Source organism: Exophiala mesophila, assembly GCF_000836275.1.
Source record: "Exophiala mesophila strain CBS 40295 unplaced genomic scaffold supercont1.5, whole genome shotgun sequence".
Lineage (NCBI taxonomy): Eukaryota > Fungi > Ascomycota > Eurotiomycetes > Chaetothyriales > Herpotrichiellaceae > Exophiala > Exophiala mesophila.
The window spans coordinates 1,420,198-1,443,518 of NW_015622508.1; the positions used below are offsets into that span (position 1 = coordinate 1,420,198).

At 49.7% G+C, this 23,321-nt stretch overlaps 6 protein-coding genes across 7 annotated transcripts; 3 read left to right on the plus strand and 3 right to left on the minus strand.

Annotated features, from left to right (window-relative positions):
• Positions 1–612: 612 nt before the first annotated feature.
• On the minus strand, positions 613–3,056 carry PV10_07256 (uncharacterized protein; the record flags this gene model as incomplete). Its single annotated transcript, XM_016372138.1, has 7 exons — positions 613–1,034; positions 1,095–1,230; positions 1,293–1,455; positions 1,511–2,437; positions 2,488–2,728; positions 2,789–2,857; positions 2,903–3,056. 7 exons carry the CDS (start codon positions 3,054–3,056, stop codon positions 613–615), a joined length of 2,112 nt encoding a protein of 703 aa, XP_016221470.1.
• Positions 3,057–10,156: 7,100 nt separating this feature from the next.
• Positions 10,157–11,638, plus strand: PV10_07257 (uncharacterized protein). Its single transcript, XM_016372139.1, has 3 exons — positions 10,157–10,394; positions 10,451–10,691; positions 10,754–11,638. Exons 1-3 carry the CDS (start codon positions 10,390–10,392, stop codon positions 11,399–11,401), a joined length of 894 nt encoding a protein of 297 aa, XP_016221471.1. The 5' UTR covers positions 10,157–10,389; the 3' UTR covers positions 11,402–11,638.
• On the minus strand, positions 11,581–12,649 carry PV10_07258 (uncharacterized protein; the record flags this gene model as incomplete). Its single annotated transcript, XM_016372140.1, has 1 exon — positions 11,581–12,649. One exon carries the CDS (start codon positions 12,647–12,649, stop codon positions 11,693–11,695), a length of 957 nt encoding a protein of 318 aa, XP_016221472.1. The 3' UTR covers positions 11,581–11,692.
• Positions 12,650–15,189: 2,540 nt separating this feature from the next.
• Positions 15,190–16,427, plus strand: PV10_07259 (uncharacterized protein). The gene has a single exon (XM_016372141.1). It carries the CDS (start codon positions 15,397–15,399, stop codon positions 16,297–16,299), a length of 903 nt encoding a protein of 300 aa, XP_016221473.1. The 5' UTR covers positions 15,190–15,396; the 3' UTR covers positions 16,300–16,427.
• On the minus strand, positions 16,404–17,971 carry PV10_07260 (26S protease regulatory subunit 8). The gene is made up of 2 exons (XM_016372142.1): positions 17,601–17,971; positions 16,404–17,545 (listed from the first exon to the last, which is right to left on the minus strand). Exons 1-2 carry the CDS (start codon positions 17,833–17,835, stop codon positions 16,611–16,613), a joined length of 1,170 nt encoding a protein of 389 aa, XP_016221474.1. The 5' UTR covers positions 17,836–17,971; the 3' UTR covers positions 16,404–16,610.
• Positions 17,972–19,077: 1,106 nt separating this feature from the next.
• Positions 19,078–23,257, plus strand: PV10_07261. 2 transcript variants are annotated; one of them, XM_016372144.1, is made up of 2 exons: positions 19,078–19,687; positions 19,745–23,257. In XM_016372144.1, exons 1-2 carry the CDS (start codon positions 19,525–19,527, stop codon positions 23,041–23,043), a joined length of 3,462 nt encoding a protein of 1,153 aa, XP_016221476.1. In that variant the 5' UTR covers positions 19,078–19,524; the 3' UTR covers positions 23,044–23,257. The 2 variants fall into 2 exon arrangements, with proteins under 2 accessions (XP_016221476.1, XP_016221475.1); XM_016372143.1 differs by having other exon boundaries at positions 19,078–23,257.
• Positions 23,258–23,321: the final 64 nt, after the last annotated feature.

Genomic DNA, 23,321 nt, shown 5'->3' on the forward strand with positions numbered 1-23,321 from the left:
AGAGAAAGATAAAGATAGCCTTGCCAGTGCGTGATAGAGCATGATCAATCATTGCATAAAGCAAGGTTGGATTTCAAACATTCATTCCATAGTCTCAAGTCATTAACTCAATCTATCTTCATACTTCGTACATTTCAGTGGCCTTGCGACCTAACTCTAATGGTTATTACTAGGGATGTTATATCGACATAATTAGCATAAAAGTCCTGGAGACTTTTCCGCATATGTCGGTTCATCTCCCACACTTCGCATGGCTTTTTGGCCAATCAGCCCGGGCAGTAAATGGTACTTGCGCATAGAAGCCAATACCATTTCCACCTGTTGAGAAGTCCCCACCCATCGGCAAAGATGCTAGGCCAGTGATTCCACATCCTTGTTGGTGCGATTTGCGATAGATCTCCGATCCATACGAACCCGCCTGCATCAAAGCTTTGTTTGATCATAGATCATATCTTGACGTTATCTTTCGCCAACAAGGCTTCATTTTCGAATGCTGATCGTGGTCTGACATCTTTACCCCGCCGATCTTCCACCGGCACATGATACAAGCCACGATTTTTGTCTGCCATCACCTAATAAACGGATATCACAGTCAATGCTTGTCCAATGCCGCTAAAAGGTGTGAATCACGTCCTTTGAATTCATCGACATCATATCTCCATGGCGACCGTCGTCCTGAAGCCCTGGGTCCTGTCCAGAAGGGTCGACGGGAATGATATTTGAAAACAGCCTCGTCATAGGCGTCTGGTATTGGTCGATTTCAAAGTCTTGAATGTGATCCCAAAAATTCACCTGCGGCCATTGAAGATCACCAGGGCTGCCGACACTGCTGAAGCTCGGAGTTGGTAGGTCATTGACACCAATATTCACTGCTTGATTTGGTGATTCCTGACTATCGCGAGTGGAGCTCGTCATTCTGCGGCGTTTGCGAAACTTCGGGTCTAAAGCTGAAAAGTGTTTGATCATCATTCGATCGTCAGAGGCGGATGACTGGGATTTCTCTGTGATGTCGTCTGCCAATACATCGATCAACCCTGTGAAATGTCAGTCAGTCAGTCATGACAAGCTGCGAATGTTCGGGTCAAGTTCCATACGAAGTGATGCAGATCCAAGTTTCCAGTAACTTGCAAAATGTTTGATGAGTAACCTGGATAGGTCCGTGCAACGAGTCTTAGCTGGATGATTATCTTCCAGAACAACGTCTCTTGTGTTGATCAGCGCACAACACATCTATAGGGAGAATTGTGAGTATGGTATACTGTATGGAGGAGCCACAGGATCGAGGTACTTACAGTTGGATGAATAAGAGGAATATACTCCTGAGGCCAAATTTGGGCTAAAGTGACAAGCATAGAGTGGAAGCGCTTCCCGAAAGCGGTGGGATCACTGGCAAAAGAAGATAGACTATTTCTGTGGGTCTTGTGGCATGCCACTTGCTGAAGAAGAGTCTCGCAGCTGTCTCTTGTCAGTGAAAAGAAAATATCAGACAAGAAAGTTATGGGATACATACGCCATAATCATTAGATGCGTCGACAAGATCCAATGACATTCTGCGAAATTGCTGTCGTCAAAATGTAACTGTTTCAATTGAAAACTCGCCGGCATTGCCATTTTGAAACAACCAAGTGCACTTTCCAGCTCTGCCACTTGCTCTGGCGATGTATTTGAGGGCCGACGTGCCGCGTCGGCAACAGAAGAAGACAATTGGTTGCTCATTAGGAACCAAGCCCGGGCTGGTTGAGTGGTTGAATGCTGGAGGCTCTTCCAGATTTGAGAAGGATGAAGGAGTAGCACTGATGATTTTGTTGGTACGCCCTTGAACCAGAGCTCATCAGAAACTGGGAGCAGGACTCTCATAGACTGTCGATCGAGTCCGAACGGATGACTTGAGACGGTGCATAGGAACGTGTCGAGGTCGGAAATAGCCCACCATACCCTTCGCAGCTCCTCTTTGCAGACCCAGGCTTCTGACTCATCGAAATCATCATTTTCGACAGTTCCATCTTCGCAAATTTGTTCGTCATCAAGGTCGTTCAGCGCTAAGTTATACGCGAAGCGAACACAGACGCTTAACAAGACGGCCCCGGATGCCATTTGTCCTGCAGTGAGGCAATGAGAAGCGAGGATCACACAGGCTTTAAGCAGCTCGGTAGAGGCTTCTTCGACTTTCCTAATGATGGGATCTTTGAGGATAGCAGCACGCTCGGCAAAGGCAATACCGCGCGTGACAGGATCTATACCGTCAAAGCATGGTGCCTTAGAGAACCTAGCAGACAAAGAGAACATGGATAAGATCATAATAATGTGGTCGGTTGGAAGGCTCTGGGGCTCCACCAGACGGTCTTGTTGATTATGGCGGCGAATGTATCGATTGAAAAACGATGGACGATGCATTATTGGTAGCCAGGGCTGAATTTTGTCGAAGAAAATGTGGATTCTAATAGAGTCAGGGGCTGAACGTGGTGTGATGTGGAAAGGTGATCTTACAGGTCAAGAGCGGCTGTATCTGGAATACCCCAACTCTGGTGCTGATCTTCAGTCTGATGGAGATTTTCTGGATGCAAATGTCTGCCAGGATGTGATGCTGGTCGAGCTTGCTCAGCAGGAGTGATGTTGTTAGATGTCACCCGGGCGGGCCTATTGTGGACAACGATCTGGTCTTGCATAACGACATCCGTGTCCTGATTCGAGGAGTGTCGTGCGCTGAGACTGTCGCTCAATGTGTCCGCTGTATGTTTGTCAGCATGGAACTCTCCACGTCTCGACCTTGGACAGGGACATGACTGACTTGTTATTGAGACATGGGAACCCTCATCATTGACAAAGGCATCGAGCAGGTCGAAATTCCGCGATGCGGCTGTAAATCAGCGCGAGTTCTTGGTCCGCTGAAGACAGGACTTACTATGACTGATTGATGTACGGCGTGTGGTACTTGAATCCTTGTGCTTGGTAATGTTCTTTTTGGTGCCGGGTCTATTGGTGGAGTGATTCAGTCGGACTCGAAACGTGCATCGCGCCCCGATTCTCTGGCAAAGACCACAGACCGGGCGTTTCATATCACCTGAAGGCGCAAATTAACATAAGATGATCTTATCGAAGCAGAAATCCGTTAACCTCACACTTTGTTTTCTTCCGGTGACATGACTCGCAGGCCCGGTTAATTGTTGGTGAATGCACCGAGTCTGCCTCATAAGGACGAGGGTCTTGCCCCATTTATGATTTTGGCCGCTACCGGGCGGGTGACTGGGGTAGTATATCTAGTTAATTGAACGATGAGTGAGAACTGATGATGTTCACCGGAGTGTAGTGAGGACCAAGTGCTTTTTCCCGATTAAAAGGAAAGCTACAGACTAAGCCCCGTGGCCCCCGTCTTCCAGACTTCCAGGCCGGGTGCTTTGCGGGGGTGGAGCACTCGTCTTGGATAACCCAATCAACAGTCAATGCTATTACCGAACCTGGTCTAGGCCAAAGAGTTGGGGCTGGAAGCCATGTCATCGTTATTGAAAGAGTCGTGGCGATAACATTGAAGCCGTGAAGCAGTGATGGTGTTGAGGTTTGTCAAAAATCCCTCGTTATGTCATGCCTTTTCCCACAAACCCTTCTCATTCAAGTATATATGCGTATAGCTATTATAGGTAGTCTCATTCGCTTGGCTATGCTAATTGGAGCTCTCTCTTCCAGTTTCCTCGACTACGTGGTCAACATGACCAACTTGTCTTTGACATAGCAAGCGTTCTCTTCTGCGGGCGGTGTGTATTAAATAGTGTACACAGGTCTCGACTGCTTCAGGTTCCTTTGTACGGGGCTTCAAGAGGTCCCATGGGTTCTCCAGCCGCAGAAGTATCTATAAATTGGTCATTGCCGACATTGCCGTGATCCCGTGGCGAGAATCCCAATTGAGAACCCCGCGATCTACACCCATTCGCAAAGGCATGGGCCTTTACGGCCGAGAATGTTGACAACATCTCTGCAGCAGCGCATGGTCTTACTGTTTTTCATGTTTACCAACATGTTAGTAGTAATTATGGTGATCTGATCAGCGTGGCGTTGCTATTCCCTCAGTTTTGTTGTCTACGGCCATCTCTCTATATAGGTATTATTTCTTTGGAATAGAGCGATATCTGGGTTCCATTTAATGGCTGGCTTAGTGGGCTGGCCCCCCTGAGAGATATTCATCTAATTGGCATCACTATGCACTCATTGAATATTGAATCCTTTAGTAACTCAAGAAATCCCGCTCCATCTACCACATTATTTGTGGGCTAGAGTCCATGCTGTCGAACATTCTCTGGTGAATAGAGTCCGTTCAGTTCTCTCTCTAGTTCGAGCAACAGAGTATAGATACCATGTATCGAAGAAGTTCAGGCAGAGCCAAACCCAGGACCCGCGTTAGGATCGAAGATGGCAATGACTTTTCCTACCAGAAATTCCTCAACACCGAATCTGCTGTTGTTTTTCCCCCAACCGCTGCCTTTAACCCCTCCCAGTGGTACAGGGGACTCCTCCCAAAGGGTCATACCATTAATTGTGATCAACCCAGCCTCTATTTCCTGTGCAACACGAAGTCCCTCCAACGTATCGTTCGTGTGTACTGCTGCGGTGAGACCGTATGAAGTGTCGTTAGCGACCTTGATTGCTTCATCTTTGTCTGCGACAATATGAATAGAAGCCGAGGGTCCAAAGGTCTCAAAGTTGTAGACCGGGTTGTTAGAGTCCACGTTGGTGATGAAAGTTGGCTCTAAGGATGAACCAGTATCTCCGTTCTCCTGATTGCTTCCTATTACCAATGTTGCACCTGCATTCTGGGCATCAGCAATCGCCTTTTTAGCCTTTTGAGCCATGGCTTTAGTAACTGCGAAGCCGGCATTGCCTTTCAGGGTGCCGACCACCTCCTTGAGAATCTTAATGAAGTCGTCCGCGACCTCCTTTTCGACAATGATCTTGTCCGTTGACATGCAGACCTGGCCGTGGTGCATAATCGCGCCCTGGACGCTAAATGTTGCAGCCCTCTGGAGGTCAGCGTCTTTAAGGACGATCATAGGGTTTTTGCCGCCAAGTTCCATCAATACTGGCTTGAGGTATTTCATCGCGACCTGGCCGATGATTTTACCAACTGTCGCGCTCCCAATAAACTCAATCTTTCGGACAGCCGGACTGGCGATGATTGTTTCGGTGACTTCCGCAGCGTCCTCACGTCGAACTTGTAATTGGCTGAGTGCAGCCTGCGGCACTCCCGCGTCAAGAAATGCCTGAACGACGCCTGAGTGTGTCCTAGGAGAGAGCTCAGAAGCCTTGAAGACTATCGTGCAGCCCGCAGCGAGCGGTGCAGCAAGTGTCCTTGAGGAGAGAATGATGCTCCCATTCCATGGTGCTATGCTTAGGACCACTCCAATAGCTTGTTTGAAGACGAGGGAAAAGGAACCCTTGGTCTCAGGAGGAGGGACAAGCCCTGTACAGGCAACGCTAATACTGGCTGCTATTTCTCGAATACCTTTAGCAGCAAGGATGACGTTGAACTTTGCCCACTGCTCCGGGCAGGAAGTTTCGTCGATTTGATAACGGGCAAGTTCTTCCACTCGACTTTCCAGGATGTCTGCGGCCTTCATCAAGATGGCGCGCCTGTCCTGATAAGGAGTCTGGCTCCAGGCCTTCAATGCCCCTGCCGCTGAATCGACAGCGGCCTTCGCGAGCTGGGGTGTAGCAGACTGTGCATAGTGCACAACCTTTTGTTGCGCTGATGAGGTGACCTCGATTAGGCGGGTAGGGTCAAATGCGGTGGCTTCGCCGCCAACCAGGCAGGGGATGACATCGAGTCCTTCGTGTTGGTGCAGTTTTGGCGCCATATTTGAAAAGATGGTCTTCTGAATGACAGATTTGACACGCAGGGACCCAGAGTATTTCAAGGGGTGATAGTTGTATATCCTGTCTGTGGATAGGCGGCAATCACGGATATATGTTGATGAGGCCTCCCAGTATACTTGGGCGGACAACTGAAATGTCCGCCAAAACCGAGTCAAACCGAATAATCATTACATGATACTTACCCTACCACTCCGTGTTGAAGAAAGTAAATGCTCTTGTGCATATTCTGTCCTCGTTGCATGTTAAGGCCTCCAGAGCGATATCCAAACGACATTCGGTGAAGAGTGTGGCGACATATATCGACGGAGTTATCAACTTCTTGGCGCCAGCCGACCACACCACAAAGAATTCCCACAGACGGGTGGTAAGGAGAAAAAGTAGACGAAAATGGGCCTCATAACGCGAGCAATTGTCATGCGAGAAGCGGGCAAGCCACCTGAGATCGAAGCAATTGAACTGGAGCAACCCCGACCTGACGAAGCAATTGTCGAACTTCAAGCAGTTGGGATTTGCCATGCTGACCTTGCTGTGATCCATGGAAAGATCCCAGTACCCTTCCCCGTCGTGTTGGGTCATGAAGGTATGTCTTGATTCTCTCGGTTTTCCTTTTGGGACAGGCTTTGACAAATAGCAATAGGGGCGGGTATCGTGCGCGAAGTCGGAGCCGAAATTACACATGTAAAACCTGGTGACAAAGTTATCCTTACTGTCAACACCTGCGGAGAATGCTTCTATTGCAATAGCAGACTCCCGACCTATTGCGAAGATACTTTCGCACGCACGTGGAGCGGGCGCAGACCAGACCAGACCACAACCTTGAAAGATGGCAGCGGGAAACCAATTCAGGGCAATTTCTTTGGACAGAGCTCGTTTTCAAGACTTGCCCTCGTAAACAAGAGCACGCTCATTAAAGTGCCGCAACAGACAGACCTCAAACTATTTGCACCCCTCGGTTGCGGCGTTCAGACTGGCTCAGGCGTCATATTCAACACTCTCAATCTCCAACCGGGCGACTCTATTGCAATCTCTGGTTGCGGTGCAGTAGGACTGAGTGGAGTCATGGCGGCGAAAGAGCGTGGTGCCAGTATTATCATAGCAGTCGACCTTAACAACGAACGCTTGGCCATAGCAAAGAAGCTGGGAGCGACTCACGCGGTGAACAGCAGGGATGGCGACACGGTGAAGCAGATTAATGAGATCTGCCCACTGCCTGCAGGGGTAAAGTACACATTTGACACGAGTGCAGTTCCCAAAGTTATAGAGTCGATGATCGCTATCACTGGACGAAAAGGTAAGATAGTGGTTGTGGGCGCGACACCTTTCGATCAGAAAATTAGCATTCAGCCGTTAGAGTTCCTCAATATGGGCAAACATTTCATAGGAAGTGTTCTGGGAGACAGTTATCCTCCTGAGGTGAGTCTGGCCACGTCTATTCATCCGAGTGCTACCGCCACTGACATACTATGCTAGGCGATTCCTCATCTCATCGAGCTTCATTCAAAGGGGTCGTTCCCATTGGATCAAATCGTCAAGTACTACAAGTTTGAGAATTTTCAACAGGCATTTGATGACATGCTCGGTGGACCAGCCATTAAGCCAGTCCTTGTTTTTGATGACGGGGATGGTTTGAATTAGCTAGAAGGCTCTCGATGTCAAATACAACGCAGAGGCGAAGAAGAGATCACATTTCTCATCAAAGGTGTCAAAGGTGGAACCTATTGTATTAAGATATCAAGTTATTACCAGTCCAGATTGGCTGTACGAGGAGTAAGGCGTACTGACGTTAAATCTATGTTTGATCAAAAGTCATGAGAAGCAGCTTCGTAACTTCCGAGAATCAGTAATAGTCAGTTGAGACTAGCTTGATCTAAATCTATATATCTGCTATGGCTTGCATATCAAACCTGAATTGACAGCGCTGCTTTTTGACTTGTTTTCACACGATCCTTAGGTTACAAGATATGGTTCATATGTCCTGTGGTATTTCCTTGACTCATGCTGACGAGGAAAAGCGTGGAAACAGCTTCAATGCATTGCCCCAATTTATTGCCTGATGCAATTCCGGATCCAAGTTCTCCTTGTCAAAGTCCTCTATAAAGCTTCTGATGCCCTTGGGAGGCCCATATGGATAATCACTGCCATACATGATGTGGTCAGGCTTAGTGAATTGGAGAAGGAGCTCCACGTTCATTCTTGTCGAGGATAGGGCCAGGTCAAAGTAGAAAGATCCAATGTCCTCGAGAATCTCTTCCGGTGACTTTGGCGAGAGACCTAGTTGGCCGATTAAAGCGACACGTTTGGCGATATAGGGCAGAGTTCCACCAGCGTGCGAAAGAATGATCTTGGTATTCTTGAGAGAACGGACCCGGTTTGAAACCACCAAGTCTACTGCTGTCCTGGTTGTTTCGTGAGGATAGTCGGTGATAGGTTGTGGTAAATTGGGCGCGACAAGATGAGTGTCTACAGGATGGGTTGGATGGATCAGGACCACAGCTGCACGGTCATCTAAAGCTTTCCAGATGGGGATGAACGCTTCGTGTCCCAGATACATGTTAGTCTTGCTGTATCGTGTCATCAAGATGACACCGTCGGCTTTCAATTCGTCGTATGCATACTCGATCTCAGCAACCGCAGCATCCACGTTGATTAGATCGGGGAGAGAGGCAAAGAATCCATATTTGGCAGGGTTCTTGTCCCTCAAGGCAGCCAAGTATTCGTTTGTTTGACGTGCCAGTTGAATGGAGCCGGCTGGTCCAGCTATTGGAGCTCCTGGTGAGGTCAAAGAGAATATCGTAACAGCAATGTTCAAAGTGCTAGAAAACTCATCGTCCGCCTCGATGGTCCATTTGGGAGTATGGGAACCGGACGGATCGCCACCAGCATCTTGCAGCGCCTGTGAAAGTCAGGAACCTCGAGGCCTGATAAGGAAGTGCTCAAAATGTTCTTACCTTCAAGTAGAATTCTGGTACAAAATGATGGTGAACATCAATACGTTTTCGTGCGCCTGGTGCCATCTTCCTTGTGGCTACTGATTTTCAGCGAGATTGCTTTTGGAAGTCGTGTTATGAAATCCGCAGTGATGGATTCAAACAAAATTGGCTCTCTTAATGCATCAGCAGATGTACATGACATGGACCCAGATCATTCTAACATTCTATTTGCTTTCGTGGAGTATAGGTTAACCCCGCGTTAGGCAACGGCGATCTCTGTGGATGACCTAGCATTTCTCCGGAATGACCGAAATCTCCAGCGTGTCCACACAGTCACCTTGACTATAGTAACTGCCCAATCGATGTTATACAAACCTGAACGGTAAACTGTTTGACGTAGAAGAACACGTAGTTTCACGAATGATAGGGGAACACATAGTTGAAGCAGTAAGAAGACGAGCCCACGCCCTATGATCTTACCAAGAGAGGTGCTATCGATAACCCCAATATAGACAGAAGTTGATATCTCCTGCGCGAGTAGAGATCAAGAAGCTATGGGTACAGGGCTCGAAATAGATGCTCTTTTTGGAGGGCTATACTCATCTCTAGGCTGGGGGGTGGCAAATGCTCTATAATGCCAAGACCGGCAAAACTGAGAATGGGGAACGGAAATCACGGAGATTTTGGACAGGCGACGACAGTAGCCAAGTGCTGATGTAAAGTTCCTTCTATCGAAATGTATTCAATTCGGAGAATCTAGAGGCTTTGTAGTCGTTCGGATTTCAATGCCCTACTGTTCTCGTAGCCGCTCGGTGCAGCACCTGGTGAATGCAGTCAAGCATATCGGCCCATTGGCAAGCAGACTTTCAGATTATGAACCACTCATTCTATCCCCCGCTTACTGAATACATGGAGAGAAAAGAGATGCTGACATGTTCGTTGTCGTTGTGAGGCGTGGACGCGTTGATTCCTGGTCAGGGGAGAAAGCCTCGTCCCACTCCTTTTAAGAGGACACGACGACGTGGCGTGCAGTGGCAGCTTGCGCCGACGGATATGCTAGGGCGGAGTATTTATGCAGAAGACATACCAATTTTGTTTACCGAGTTTCAAAATTTTGTGCTGTTTGCACCATTTGCGATGTTTGCGATCTTGTGGCCTGAGCAGCGGAACCTGGTCTTCCGGACCTTCACCGCCTGCAAGGGACTGTCCAGTGGCACAACTCTGGCACGCCACTGGTCAGCCCACCTCTTGGAGATTTGCATCTGAGATTTCTCGGATCTTGTTGAGCCCCAGCAGGACATCAGGCCGTCTTGCTCAGGGCCCCTTTCTCCCCGAGTGATGCCACCCACGTCTGCGTCCAATAAAACCTCTGCCGTCGAATTGGCTTCAATCTACCATTGTTCCTAGATCCAGGATACCTCACATTCATAACAAAAAGTTGACATCCTAGATTCAACTTTCATTCTGCCTGCAATCGTTTTCACTTCTCGACTTTCTACCCTATATTGTTTTGGTACCCCACTACGTACTTCCGCCACTCCCTCTACAATCTCCCTCGACCCTTGAGGCACGACACGAGTGAAACACCGCCTTCAAGATGCTGTATGAGATTCTCCGTCCGTCGTCGCCCGATCTTCAGGCTAACATGTCTGCTGCAGGAACTCGACAGTTGCCTCGCCGGTGACCTACACAGACTACTTTAACGACATTTCTCAATATAACGTCCACCTCAACGTCTTCGAACGGGCCTGGATGGCATGGTACGCTTACATGCAGAACGATGTTCTCGCCACCGGCATCATGTCTTTCACCCTACACGAACTTATTTATTTTGGCCGCGCCTTGCCGTTTATTATCATGGACAAGATCCCTTACTTCCGAAGATATAAGATTCAAGCTGTAAGTCACCACACATTGGCACCGGATGTGGAGGACCCGAGACTGACTCCCGCTTGCTGCAGCAAAAAATGCCTACATTGTCAGAACAATGGGCCTGCGCTCGACTTGTCCTCCTCTCCCACTTCACTGTCGAGCTTCCCCAGATCTGGCTGTTCCACCCCATGGCCCAATACACTGGCCTGTCAACCACGGTTCCTTTCCCTTCTTGGGTCACTATGGCATGGCAGATTTCCTTGTTCTTTGTCCTGGAAGATGCTTGGCACTACTGGTTACATCGCGCCCTACATACCCCTCGCCTCTACAAGATGATTCACAAGCTGCATCACCAGTACAGCGCCCCCTTTGGCCTCGCTGCCGAATATGCATCGCCTCTGGAAACCATGATTCTTGCATTCGGAAGCGTCGGCATTCCCATTGTGTTCTGTGCCATTACCAAGAATCTGCACATTGTCACCATGTATATCTGGATCGTTCTCCGTCTGTTTCAAGCCATCGATGCACACTCCGGCTATGAGTTCCCGTGGAGTCTGCACCACTTCCTTCCCTTCTGGGCTGGAGCCGACCACCACGATGTCCACCATGAAAAGTTCTTGGGAAATTATGCCAGCTCATTCAGATGGTGGGATGCTGCCTTGGACACCGATATTGGAAGCTCTTGCGGCAACGCCAAGAAACGCGCTGCCAACGCAAAGCTCGAAAAATCGCAGTGATGAACAAACAGAAGCATTAGTATTCTGCGGACGGAGCCCTCGACCGCCTCTGTCGTACATAAATGGTCGAAGCATTGGACAATGTTGCATGGAGCGTTACATGGCGTTGGATGGTCGGACATGATAGATTGGACAGGGGAGTTTGGTGGCTGGGCTGTCGTTCACTCGAAGCTTGTACACTGGATTTGTCGTCAAGATACTGTTACATACTGTAATCATACAATTATTACCCTTCCGTCTTTGACGTGCTGCGCTTTTGGCAGCCTTAAGTCCCTACTGTATGCAGGTCTTTCAAGGTGATTTAGAGGAGCCTACGCCATCGGCTTTGACCGAGGTGTCTGGCGTTGTGGGCATGTCTTTGGTGCCACAAGCACAGCTATCGAGCGCTTCAACAATGGCAGCCATGTTCAGAGCCAGTAATCTATTTTGCTCTTGGAGAATGTCATCTTTCACCGTGTCCTGTTCTTTTGGGAGACCTTCAAGCTTCAGAGGGACCAGAGACCTATCAATCCTGGCGGCCAACCTGGTGTCACGCACACTTAAACCTCGTGGTTGGTGTGTGGTGCAGGTGATGGTCATGCAAAATGGATGGTCGGATGTGGCACCCAGAGCCAGGTGGGGATGATGGTCCATTTCATCAGCAACAGTCTTGACGAGCTGGACGGCACGATCTCGGTCTTGCTGGGATTTGAATTCGAAGTGCCGAGTGATGCTGGCGCCTTCGGGAAAATCCAGCTGCCATGATGGGCTGCTGAATTGTGTAGGGGCATCTTCCTGTTCTCCCAGGAGATCCATCAAGCCAACCTCGAGGCGATCGAGTCGAGCTTTGGGAGTTGGCGAGATTGGCTGGGTTCTTGCAGCTCCTTCAGATGAGAACAGCTGTGCTTTCTTGCGGTCGGCTGTGATTACCACTCGCTCGACCACGAAGTTAGATGTGTGTCGCATTGTTCCAGGGACTGAAACGGAAGGGTTTGAGAGGAAGGACGCATGGTTTCTCTGGCGTGGGAGGACTCGGCAGTCAATGATGATGGCCGTTCGGAGGGATAGAACCTGGCATGGTCGTAAGAACATCTTTCGAAGCCACCGCCATGTATGACTGTGATGTGATGTTGATTGTGGTTGTGGTTGGTCTGGATGGGATAGGTCCAAAGATGTGTGTCCAAGCCCCAGATGGCCTGCGGTCACGACCTCGATGACGACCTTTGCAGCATCAATTGGATAGCCTTCTGGGGCCTTGGGGGCTCCCATTGGGTGACGCTCGCCCATAAGGTACCCGTAGCCTTCAACAATCGGGGGGCCGAGAGCCCAGAACTCCGACGTCTTAGACTTGGCATCAGGGCGCAGGAAGGAATTACTTGAGCCTCTCTGCCACTATACCAACTATACCTAAGGTACCCTAGTCAATAATGATTCTTCACCTCTACATCCATGATCCTCCCTCTCTCAACGGTTTTCTCTGGCTCTAGACCTGGTCCATGCAAGTTATTAATATTCATGGCATCATTCTTCAGACGTGGGCCATAAGCTTGTACTAACGCTTAGTGTATCTGCCCCATGGCTATACCATGACAATCCGGTAGGTCCTTGGTCTCACACACTACGAGCAGACGTGCCGTCGACCATCAATTTCTTGTCTAACCAAGTCAAAACACTCTTCACCTTTCGAGGTAACCATGGAAGGTGGTTGATGAAGTTTACTCCCTCCATCCAGGAGTCGGTCTCCGAACCAGAAATGGGTTGTATGGCGTTCTGATTGCGAATCCGCCCTGCCTTAAATATCTGAAACGAGGACTCCCTACAAGGGCAACCTTGGCTCACTCGACGTTTGAGGAGCTTCGCCTCAGACCAACCACAACTCGAGGGATTCGCTAAGAAGGAGCTCATCAGCCCCCAGGGGAAGCCTGACTGAGGCTTGTAACTCAACGACATGTTGTACAAGCCTCGATCAAACCTGGGTGCACGTCTAGATTTCAGTTTTTGCCTGGGAGTTCAAGTGCTGAGTTTGCATCCTGCCATGGTATGAAACCGTGCAACAACCCTCTTGAACGGCATGATTTGAATATCGGCCCCAGCCGATCTGATCTTCACTTCTGCTCGTGTTGGTTTTCCTGTTCCCTTCACCTTTCTGGATCATCTTTACAACGTTATTGTTATCTGCTTCTCGTGGGCTGGAATTAGAGTACCTCTCAAATTGAGGCTCTGGGTTGGCCATTGTTTACCACCACCCCGCCTCATGCCCAAGACGTGATGCGTTTTCTTAATCTCCGAATTGCTCTAATTCTTTTCTTGACACAATGCACGATCGTGTCGTCAGCCCCACAGAGGTTCGCTGAGAGAATCAAAAGTGCTGCGAGCGTTGCGAGCTTGGAGAGCGCAGCAGCAGCCACAGCAACAGGATCGAGCAGCCAGACAGCTACGGTGACGAGTAATGCCGGCGCGGCCTCGACGACACTTTCAAATGGCAGCTCATCAAATCCAACAACGGGGGCAAATGCTACTCCGACCCAAGCAGCCACCACAAGCACCAACGGCAACTCAGCTGAGTGCTCTGATACACCCGACATATCATGTGGTGGGGAATCATCGAATGGCGATGGGAGCACAGGCTCGAATAGCGGAAATGGATCTGGAAGCGGCAACAATGGCTCAGGCTCAGGTTCCAATTCCGACACAGCAGCACAAAATCAAAGCAACTCTTCCGGTCTCTCCACTGGCCAACTCGCCGCCGTCATCACCCTCCCCATTCTAGCCTTCCTAGCCATCGTCATCTGCCTATTCTTCTTCTGCCGGCAACGATGGTCCAAGTGGCGACAGGCACGAGCCGAAAAAGGCGCGTATCGTCGCACTCTCGACGATACTGTCATGTCACAAACAGACGATGGTAAGCAGAAGTTGACTGGACCTCGCTTCAGGGAGAATCTCATGCGACCATTATCATTTGGCTTCTCACAACCCGCCGACCAAAGCATCCGGCGGAAACCACTCAATTGGGATGCCAACAACATCGGCACCACCAATGGATTTAGCTCGATTGGCATGGCGGTCCCCATGCCAGAAAATGGCGACGAGTCCGAACGAAGGCATCTACGAAATCAAAGCGAGGTCTCTGAGCCCGCCGTACCGGAGCCTAGCTCTACGGGAGATGGAGATGGCCGAACCAAAAGTCTCGGTCAGCGCAGTGCTGTTAGTGCAATGAGTACTGAGGAAGAAGTCACAAGAGTTGATGCTACTCAGCCTCCGTCATGAAGATTGTCTGGACGGTAGCATTGATTACAAAAACGTGCTTGTGTCTCATCTTACAGCGAGGTGTTTGAAGGAGTTTGAGTTTGAGTTTGAGTTATTGGACCAGCGATGTGATGTGATGTGCATTTATTGAATGATGGAGAGGGAAGGGCTAGACAGCTCTAGCCATACCATACCCATACCCATACCCATATCAATAGTCACTCTTTATTAGGTATTATTGACCATGATGGATACATATTGAATTATCCCATGGTGTGGAAGCGAGAGATGATATTCCTCGCGAGGATCAAAAAAGGTAGTCGAGGCAACGAGAGCGTCTTAAAATATATCAATACATTATTAAATTTCTTAAAATTGGCAAAGATCATATGTTCAGGTCATGTTGGTGTCGTTCAGGCCGGAACTTGAAATTGAGAAGCATCCACGGCATCTTAGCTTCAGCCAACCAGAAGAGCCATTGACGACATGCATGAAGATCTTGGTCCATAACGTGAGATTTTGTGACTTGAAATCTCTAGATTCTGGGATGTTGTGCCACCATCCAGTAATCAATAAGTAGGAGATTGAATTTGAGTGGGATTGCCTTCTCTTCGCCAATCCTTAACTTGCTACTTACTGTTTCCTCGTCTCAAACCTCAACGCACAAAGACAACCTGGCCTCATTCGCTCGAACTTTTTGAGTTTTATTTTATATTCAATCGACATCCCTCAACTGGTTATATTCAAGTCCCAACATCACAAATCCAAAAATGTCCAACCCCGAAATCTCCCTCCCCGAACTCCGGGACACACTCATTTCCATCGCATTGGAAGCCGGCAGGCTAATCACGTCCGCCACGCCATCCACCACCTCATCCCTCACCAAGAAAAACACCGCTGATCTGGTCACCGAAACCGACCGAGCGGTTGAAAGCTTCATCTCTACAAAACTCAAATCTCTGTACCCATCCTTTTCCTTCCTCGGCGAGGAAACCTACCAACCAGGCCAAAACCTCGGCCCCGAACCAACATTCGTAGTCGATCCTATCGACGGAACCACCAACTTTGTCCATCGATGGGGATATGTCTCTGTAAGTCTGGGCGTTGCTATCGATCGTGTCCCTGTGGTGGGTGTGGTATATAACCCCTTCCAGGGGAAATTATACCATGGTGTTAAAGGGCAGGGGAGTTATCTCCGTGACCAGACCGTTCAGACTGGGGAAGGGGAGAGGAAATTACCGTTGAAGCCCCTGGAGCCGCTGGAAGGGTTAGATGAAGCGCTTGTTGCGATTGAATGGGGATCTGATCGGTCCGGTGCGAATTGGAAGACGAAGACCGATACGTGGGATAATTTGGGGAGGGCGAAGAGTGAAGGTGGAGCGATGGTGCATAGTGCGAGAGCGTTGGGGTCGGCGGCGCTCAATCTATGTGCTGTGGCAGAAGGGTCGATTGATGCGTATTGGGAGGGTGGGTGTTGGGCGTGGGATGTTTGTGCTGGATGGGTTGTTCTGGCGGAGGCCGGGGGTGTTATTGTGGATGGAAATCCGGGCACTTGGGAAATTCCGGTTGATCACAGGAAATATCTTGCGGTCAAGGGGGCGACGACTGGGCAGAAGGAGTTTGTGGAAGAGTTTTGGGGACATGTCAAAGGGACGATGACTTATGATCATTGATCGATTCCAAGGCCATTGGCTATCTATGGAAGGGAGGGGAAATGATAGATCTTCCTGTCTACTTAGGGTTCGGAGATGAATATATGCATATAGACACGATATAGATCAATCAACCACTTAGACTACAACGCATGGAGAATAGTGTTGAAGAACATGATGATCCCAAGTTGGAATCAGAGACTCTATCTTGATCTTTAGCAATCCACCCGAGTCTAATCTGTCGGTGGCGCTTCACTGCTGTTCTTTTTCAAGAGGTATTGTTACATATGCAATGGCCGCTCTCAGAAACAGGCACCCAGAAACTGTAGAATTTACTTCCAGAGTTTGCCCAATGACACCTCCTTGTCATCATGCTTGTTGAGGACCTTGGCTGTCGCCAGGTCGAAATCCTCCTGCGTCACGTGCACTCTGCGTTCTCTCAAAGCAAACATACCAGCCTCAGTGCACACACCCTTCAATTCGGCGCCTGAGCAGCCATTCATCTTCTCGGCGATCTTCTTCAAATCAATTCCACGTGTCAGGTTCATGCTCCGAGAGTGAATGCGGAGAATATCAGCTCGGGCTTCGACTGTTGGTGGAGGGAATTCAATCTTTCGGTCAATGCGACCTGGTCGGAGAAGGGCAGGGTCCAGAATGTCGAGACGATTCGTAGCCATGATGACCTTGATGTTCTTGGTCGGTTCGAACCCATCCAGCTGGTTCAACAACTCCAACATTGTTCTTTGAACTTCAGAATCTCCGCCACTGCTTCCCTCGACACGGCTGGAGCCTATACTGTCGATTTCGTCCATAAAGATGATACTTGGCGCATGTTCGCGAGCCATGACGAAGAGTTCTCGTACCATTCTGCTTCCCTCACCAATGTATTTCTGTACCAGTTCGGAACCTGACACTCGAATGAATTTACAGTCGGCGTGATGGGCGACCGCTCGCGCGAGAAGTGTTTTTCCTGTCCCAGGAGGCCCGTAGAGTAAAACGCCTTTGGGTTGAGCGATTCCCAACGATTCAAAGAGTTCAGGGTGGTTCAGACCCAGCTCAATAACTTCCTTGATCTCCTTGATCTGCTGATCGAGACCACCAATCATGTCGTATGTGCTGTCAGGGACCTTTTCAACCATCATGAGTGATACCAAAGGGTCGACGGATGAAGGCAACATTTTCTCGAGCTTGTAGGAATCGGAAAGGAGGGAGACACGTTTGCCGACGGTCAATTTGGTAATGTCCACACTATCAGCAATGTCGACAACTAGAGCACTGTGTCAGCATGAGTTGATGGAGGTATGTCTATCTCAACACCGTACCGTATTTGCCTTCCGGATGGACCTTGACCAGGACTTTCTTGGTGCCCATGACTTTGACCACTTCTCCTACATAGGAACCCGGTTGTTGCAGGAGTCCCAACTCCTCTCGTAGTAGTCGTACTCTTGAATTGTAATCATTGCGTTGTGCTTCTAATCTCCGCAGAACGGCTTGACCTTGGATGATTTCGAGTTTTAATGATTCGATCTTGTTGTGGTAGAAGTTATCGAGCGCCATGGTGGCGGTTGTGAGAGTGAGAGGGGGGAGAGGTGTCGAGGCAGGCTTGTGAGGTCGGAGGAGAGCTGAGGTCAAGATGAATCAATGGAGATTGGGAGTTGCGAGGTTGAAGGCGACAGATGGTTGTGGAACTCTGACACAGACGCAGACAGATGCAAATGGTTACTCTGTACATTACGGGACGCGCCTCACATGGGAGCCTCCCTGCGAGGCAAGCATGATTACATAAGAATATGGGTCTAACCGTAAACGTCGGCGTCTAGGGCGGCTGGGGCGGCTACTAAGCGCAGTAATATACGGAGGAGTAGAAACCGTATCGCTGGCAAACCTCAAGTGAATAATTACTTCAGTATGGTGTCATCTGCCTGCAACCAAAGAGTCATGCGCTGGGTGATGCAGTCCGTGGGGTTTCCAGATGATCACTTTCTACATATGTACGTGGTTTATTTCTGATCAAGACAAGGGTGTGGTGGGTATGATCAGTTGACCGCCTATTCTAAACAGGATGGTTCAGAATGGAGGACGACTGGATGGATTCTATTTAGGCAGAGGCAGCAAAACCGTTGCCCCCGCCAGAAGCTGGGTTGACACCAAACCAAGCCTAAGCGTACCGTATGGTGGTTGCAGACTGGGGGTTCTGGGGCAGTTCATGCGTACCTAAGGTGGGCACGCCATGCCTAAGAAAGTGGCTTCACTGGCCCCGGGGAAGAGTCAACCCGTTGCTGCCCAGAGGTCACAACGACTTAGTGGTGGAGCCACCTATTGTTGGCCCCTCGGCCCAAGATGCCTTGCTATTCCTTGTCTTTCCACCAGACTTTGGTACCAGGTGAGCAGAACCGGGACCCGCGGTCGCCGTGGCACGGGCTCCAAGACTGATGAGATGCGTCAACCCCAGAAAAACAATTTGGATCACAGACTACAATAGTCATCTGCCATCTAATTGATCACTAATGACGCGGTCTTTGTCGTGTAAACTGAAGGATCAACGGTATGATGGGCTATCTCGGTCATTTTGACAGTCTCTCCGAGTTGCATAAGGGTGGGACATCGTGGATACCTACGAGTTGCGAGATAAACTTAGGGTACACGGTAGCACTGCCGGTCGGTCAATTCTTCCGCCGTGGGTGGAACATGTACGTCTTTTATCTTAGCTTCCTTTTGCTGCATACTTGCGTCGTCAAAGTTCTGCCAGTTGGCTCCAAAGTGTATTTGATTTGTTATTCGCACGTGCATGTTTCCGACCTCCAGAGTCGAAGAGAAACGAGGCAGTCAAGAGAGACGTGGAGAAACGGATCTCTCCCAGCAAAACACTAAACACGAACACCTCCAGCTGAACGCTGCTTTTTTAGCTTCTCGTATCACATCCATTCTCTTCCGAGTCGTCTTCAAGTTGTCAGTAGTGCCACAGTCAGCTCGATCGCAGCTCGATATCACTCGGCCGTTGTACAAGGCCATCGCTCGCTTCCCACCTCCTCTGCAGATCCTAGTCCTTGCATATTACCTTTTTCCCTGCCGACCTCATCATCTGATCACCCATCTCCACGGCCGTCTCATGTGGTGCAACAACAAGCCTGCAACAGGCCTCAAATCTACCGGGTTGCACAGTCCAAAGGTTCACAACCTGGCGACATCAGTTCATCCTTGACCTGCAGTTCATTCTCCTTGAAAAGACAGTGAACTTTCACGACCATGCCTTCCGATGATGCTCCCCCAAGGAGCCCTCGGCCAAACCTCACTTCCAATTCTCAGAGCACCAGCACCTCTCCAAGGCCGACCCAGCCCTCGATGCGTGATCCCAACGAATCCGATCTCAATGCTGCAGACCAAGGTCCCTCCATTCGACGCGACTATGGTATGGCTCCTCTAAATTTCTATCCTTCTGTCCCCGTTGCTGCTAATCTCGCACTAGCCAGTATCAACACCTCTGCTCCATCCGCCCACCGCCCGAGAAGCGCACCTCGCCCCGAATCGCCCACCCAAAGACCAGATCGTTTGGAATCAGGGTCTCACCTACAATCCCCGCAGCCTACCCGCGCAAGACGTCCTAACACCATGAGAAGAATATCAACTGCCAGGAAGAAGTTACCCCACCGCGGTGAACACTTCTCTGTCGATGATGATCCATCTGAGATCGATGACGATCGCCCACCTCAAACTCCCAGAGAAGCCTCCATTCCTTCCCTTTCTCGCAAAGAATCTACCGTCCGCCGTCGAACCCAAGCTGTTGTCAACACTCTCCCTCGTGTCGACTCGGCCGAAGAGGACGAGGCTGCGGAACAAATCCCAGATCTAGATCCCGCCGATCTTGAAACAGAAGCAGACAATTCTGATATCCTAGAACAAGGCGACCTTCAGGACATGGAAGACGCAGACCTTAGTGATGCTGAAAGTTTCACTCTCAAGGATCGACAGTTGGCCATTAATGAAACCCATCCCTTTGGTATCAGAATATGGAAGCCTGCCTTGTACAAGAAAAATCGCTCGGTGGAGAAGACGGCCGAGGAAGATATCCATTCCTCACCAAGCCAAATTGTGAGCCGTTGGCTCTGGGTCTTCAATTGTCTCTGGACTGTTATCTTCGGCTGGTGGCTAGCTCTCGCTGCCTTCATCGCCGCCGTCGTATGCTTCTTAGTCGCCTTCGAGCCAAGTGCCGCTGCCTATGGTAATGTCTTCTGGTCACTAGGCGGTTACTTATTCTGGCCTTTTGGTAAATTCGTCAAACTGGAACAGGACGAGAACTATGTCGACGAGGACGAGGGAGAAGGCCGAAGCATCAGTGAATATGAAAGATGGCAAAGTGGAGACCTTGAATATGGTCGCTTGATGTTTGGCCCAACTATGACGCACACAGGTTCCATTGTCGGCAGACACAGAAACAGCATCGATTCCGCTAGTGAGACCGACAGTCTACTTGATCGAGGAGGTCGAGCGGACAGGTCAGACACTGCCGCCAGCTCACGCGCCAAACGACGACTCTTTGGCCGTGGCCAGTGGACTTTGGGAAGAGTCATCTTCTTCGTCTTCTTTTATTTCAATGTTGCTCCTCTCATGCTGATGGTATCCATGGTCTGCTGGTTCATGGTCTTTTGGATCCCCATGGGCAGGGTTTTGCTCATTCTCCTCTATCACCTTCGGAAGCGGCCCTTGTCTTTAACGTTCCATCGAGACGTTTCCTATGCTAGGAGCTCTACCACGCCCTCGTCAATTGTTCTGTGCACCTATCGAGCAGTCGGGCTCAAATACTGGAAGTACACAATTGACGGCACCAATATCTTTCTCATAAACTTCTTGGCAGTGGTTGTGTTTGTCATCCTCGACAGCTTCATCTTGAAAGGTGCTCTCAAGCTTGACATTTGGCTCACGAGTCCGGCCCTCCTCTTCACCTTGGGTCTCGTCTCCATCATCCCTCTTGCCTACTTTATCGGACAAGCTGTGGCATCTATTTCAGCCCAGTCATCGATGGGCATGGGAGCTGCAGTGAATGCCTTCTTCTCAACCGTGGTCGAAGTCTACCTTTACTGCATAGCCCTCCAAGAAGGCAAGGGGGCATTGGTGGAGGGTAGTATCATTGGGAGTATATTTGCGGGCATTCTTCTCCTACCTGGACTCTCCATGTGCTTTGGCGCAATCAAGCGAAAGACACAGAGATTCAATGTCAAATCTGCCGCAGCCACCTCAACCATGCTTCTCTTCGCTGTTATTGCCGCATTCGGACCAACCTTGTTCTACAAGATATACGGTAGCCATGAATTGATTTGCAAGAGCTGTTCGGTGGACAGGGACTCTGAGGCCAGTCGAGACTGCAGGCAATGCTATTTTCGTCAAGTTCCCGCCATTACTGATGACTTCTTCATCAAGGCAGTGAGACCATATTGCTGGATTGCCGCTGTCCTGCTATTCTCGTCCTACATCATCGGCCTCCTATTCACCCTCCGAACGCATGCAGCTGTCATCTGGAGCACTGAGGGGGAGGAGAAGCGACCCCACCCAGTGCCAACTACAGCAGAAATAAGCCCTACAGACACTCGACATCACAGTGCGTTGAATTCACAGGTGCTCCCAGCTGCGCATGGGTCTTATGTTTCAAGGCCGGCCATTCGAGAGTCGCAGTTGTATAAGAGAATACTGGGGCAATCTCTGCGATCGGCTGGCTTTCCTGAGGAAGGAGAAGGAGTCGCCGAGCACGAAGCTACAACCTCATCTAAAGCAAAACCACGGCATACAGCATCCGAGTCCCACTACAACGGCGAGTTGCCTCATGTAGTGCCCCCGAAATCTAGCCACGGTTCTGATCAAGCCGGTAGTCCCATGCTTCGACCGGTAGTGCCTGGCCTTTCAGAAGAAGACAACAAGAATCTCGTGCGACATGTGGCTGAAATGGCGGCCACCGCAGCCGCAGTTGCCGCCAGGGACGCAGTGCATAATCCTAGATCTACCTCATACCAGACTACACATGCTTATAAGGCTGATACTGCCAAAATCCCGCGCCCTGGGGCTACCCGCAGCAATACTGTGGGTGACATGTTGGTAAGGCGACCCACAGAACAGCCATTGCCTGGCGCAGCAGAAGGAGGAGGACACGACGCTCCGAACTGGTCTCGAGCCAAATCATCTATTATACTCCTCGTGGCAACAGTGGCTTATGCAATTGTCGCCGAGGTGCTTGTTGACACTGTTGATGTTGTACTCGACTCGGTCGAAATTGATGAAAAGTTTCTCGGAATCACGCTGTTTGCCCTGGTTCCCAACACAACCGAGTTCCTGAATGCCATTTCTTTTGCCATGAATGGCAATATTGCTCTCAGCATGGAGATTGGATCCGCATATGCGTTGCAAGTGTGCTTACTCCAGATCCCCGCGGTGGTACTATTCTCTGCTGTCAGTGGCCAGTTTGTGGACCCGGCGGATCTTATCGACCACACATTCAACCTGATATTTCCCCAATGGGACATGGTCACGGTGATTTTGTGCGTGTTTCTACTCAGTTATATGTCGGGAGAAGGCAAGAGCAACTATTTCAAGGGTAGCATTTTGGTCATGACATACTTGGTTGTGGTGTTGGGTTTCTTCTTCAGCGGCTACACCACCATGACCATTATGGGAGGTGACCCTAATGATACACTTGCCATCATGTCGAGTATGGCGTGGCAACACAACACTGTTGGAGGCCCCGCGCCAGCCAGATCGATTAGCAGAAGAGAGCTTTGAAAGGGGGATTGCAAGAGAATGGTTGTTGGGCGCATGGATATGGCTGCATTTTATTTGATTACTGGCGTGCAGTATACAGCAGGGACGTCCCGGGCTTGGAGAGACCTAGACCATGGTCACCCTAGCAAGATCCTATCCTACACCGCTTCTCTGACTAGCATTAATCCATCGACATTGTTAAACGGTTCATTTCTCGTATAAATTAATGATTGGGGGTGGGAGGCGGAGTGGGATTTTTTCCTCGTTGGGGTTAGTGCTGTATTTGATACCCGCGCTTA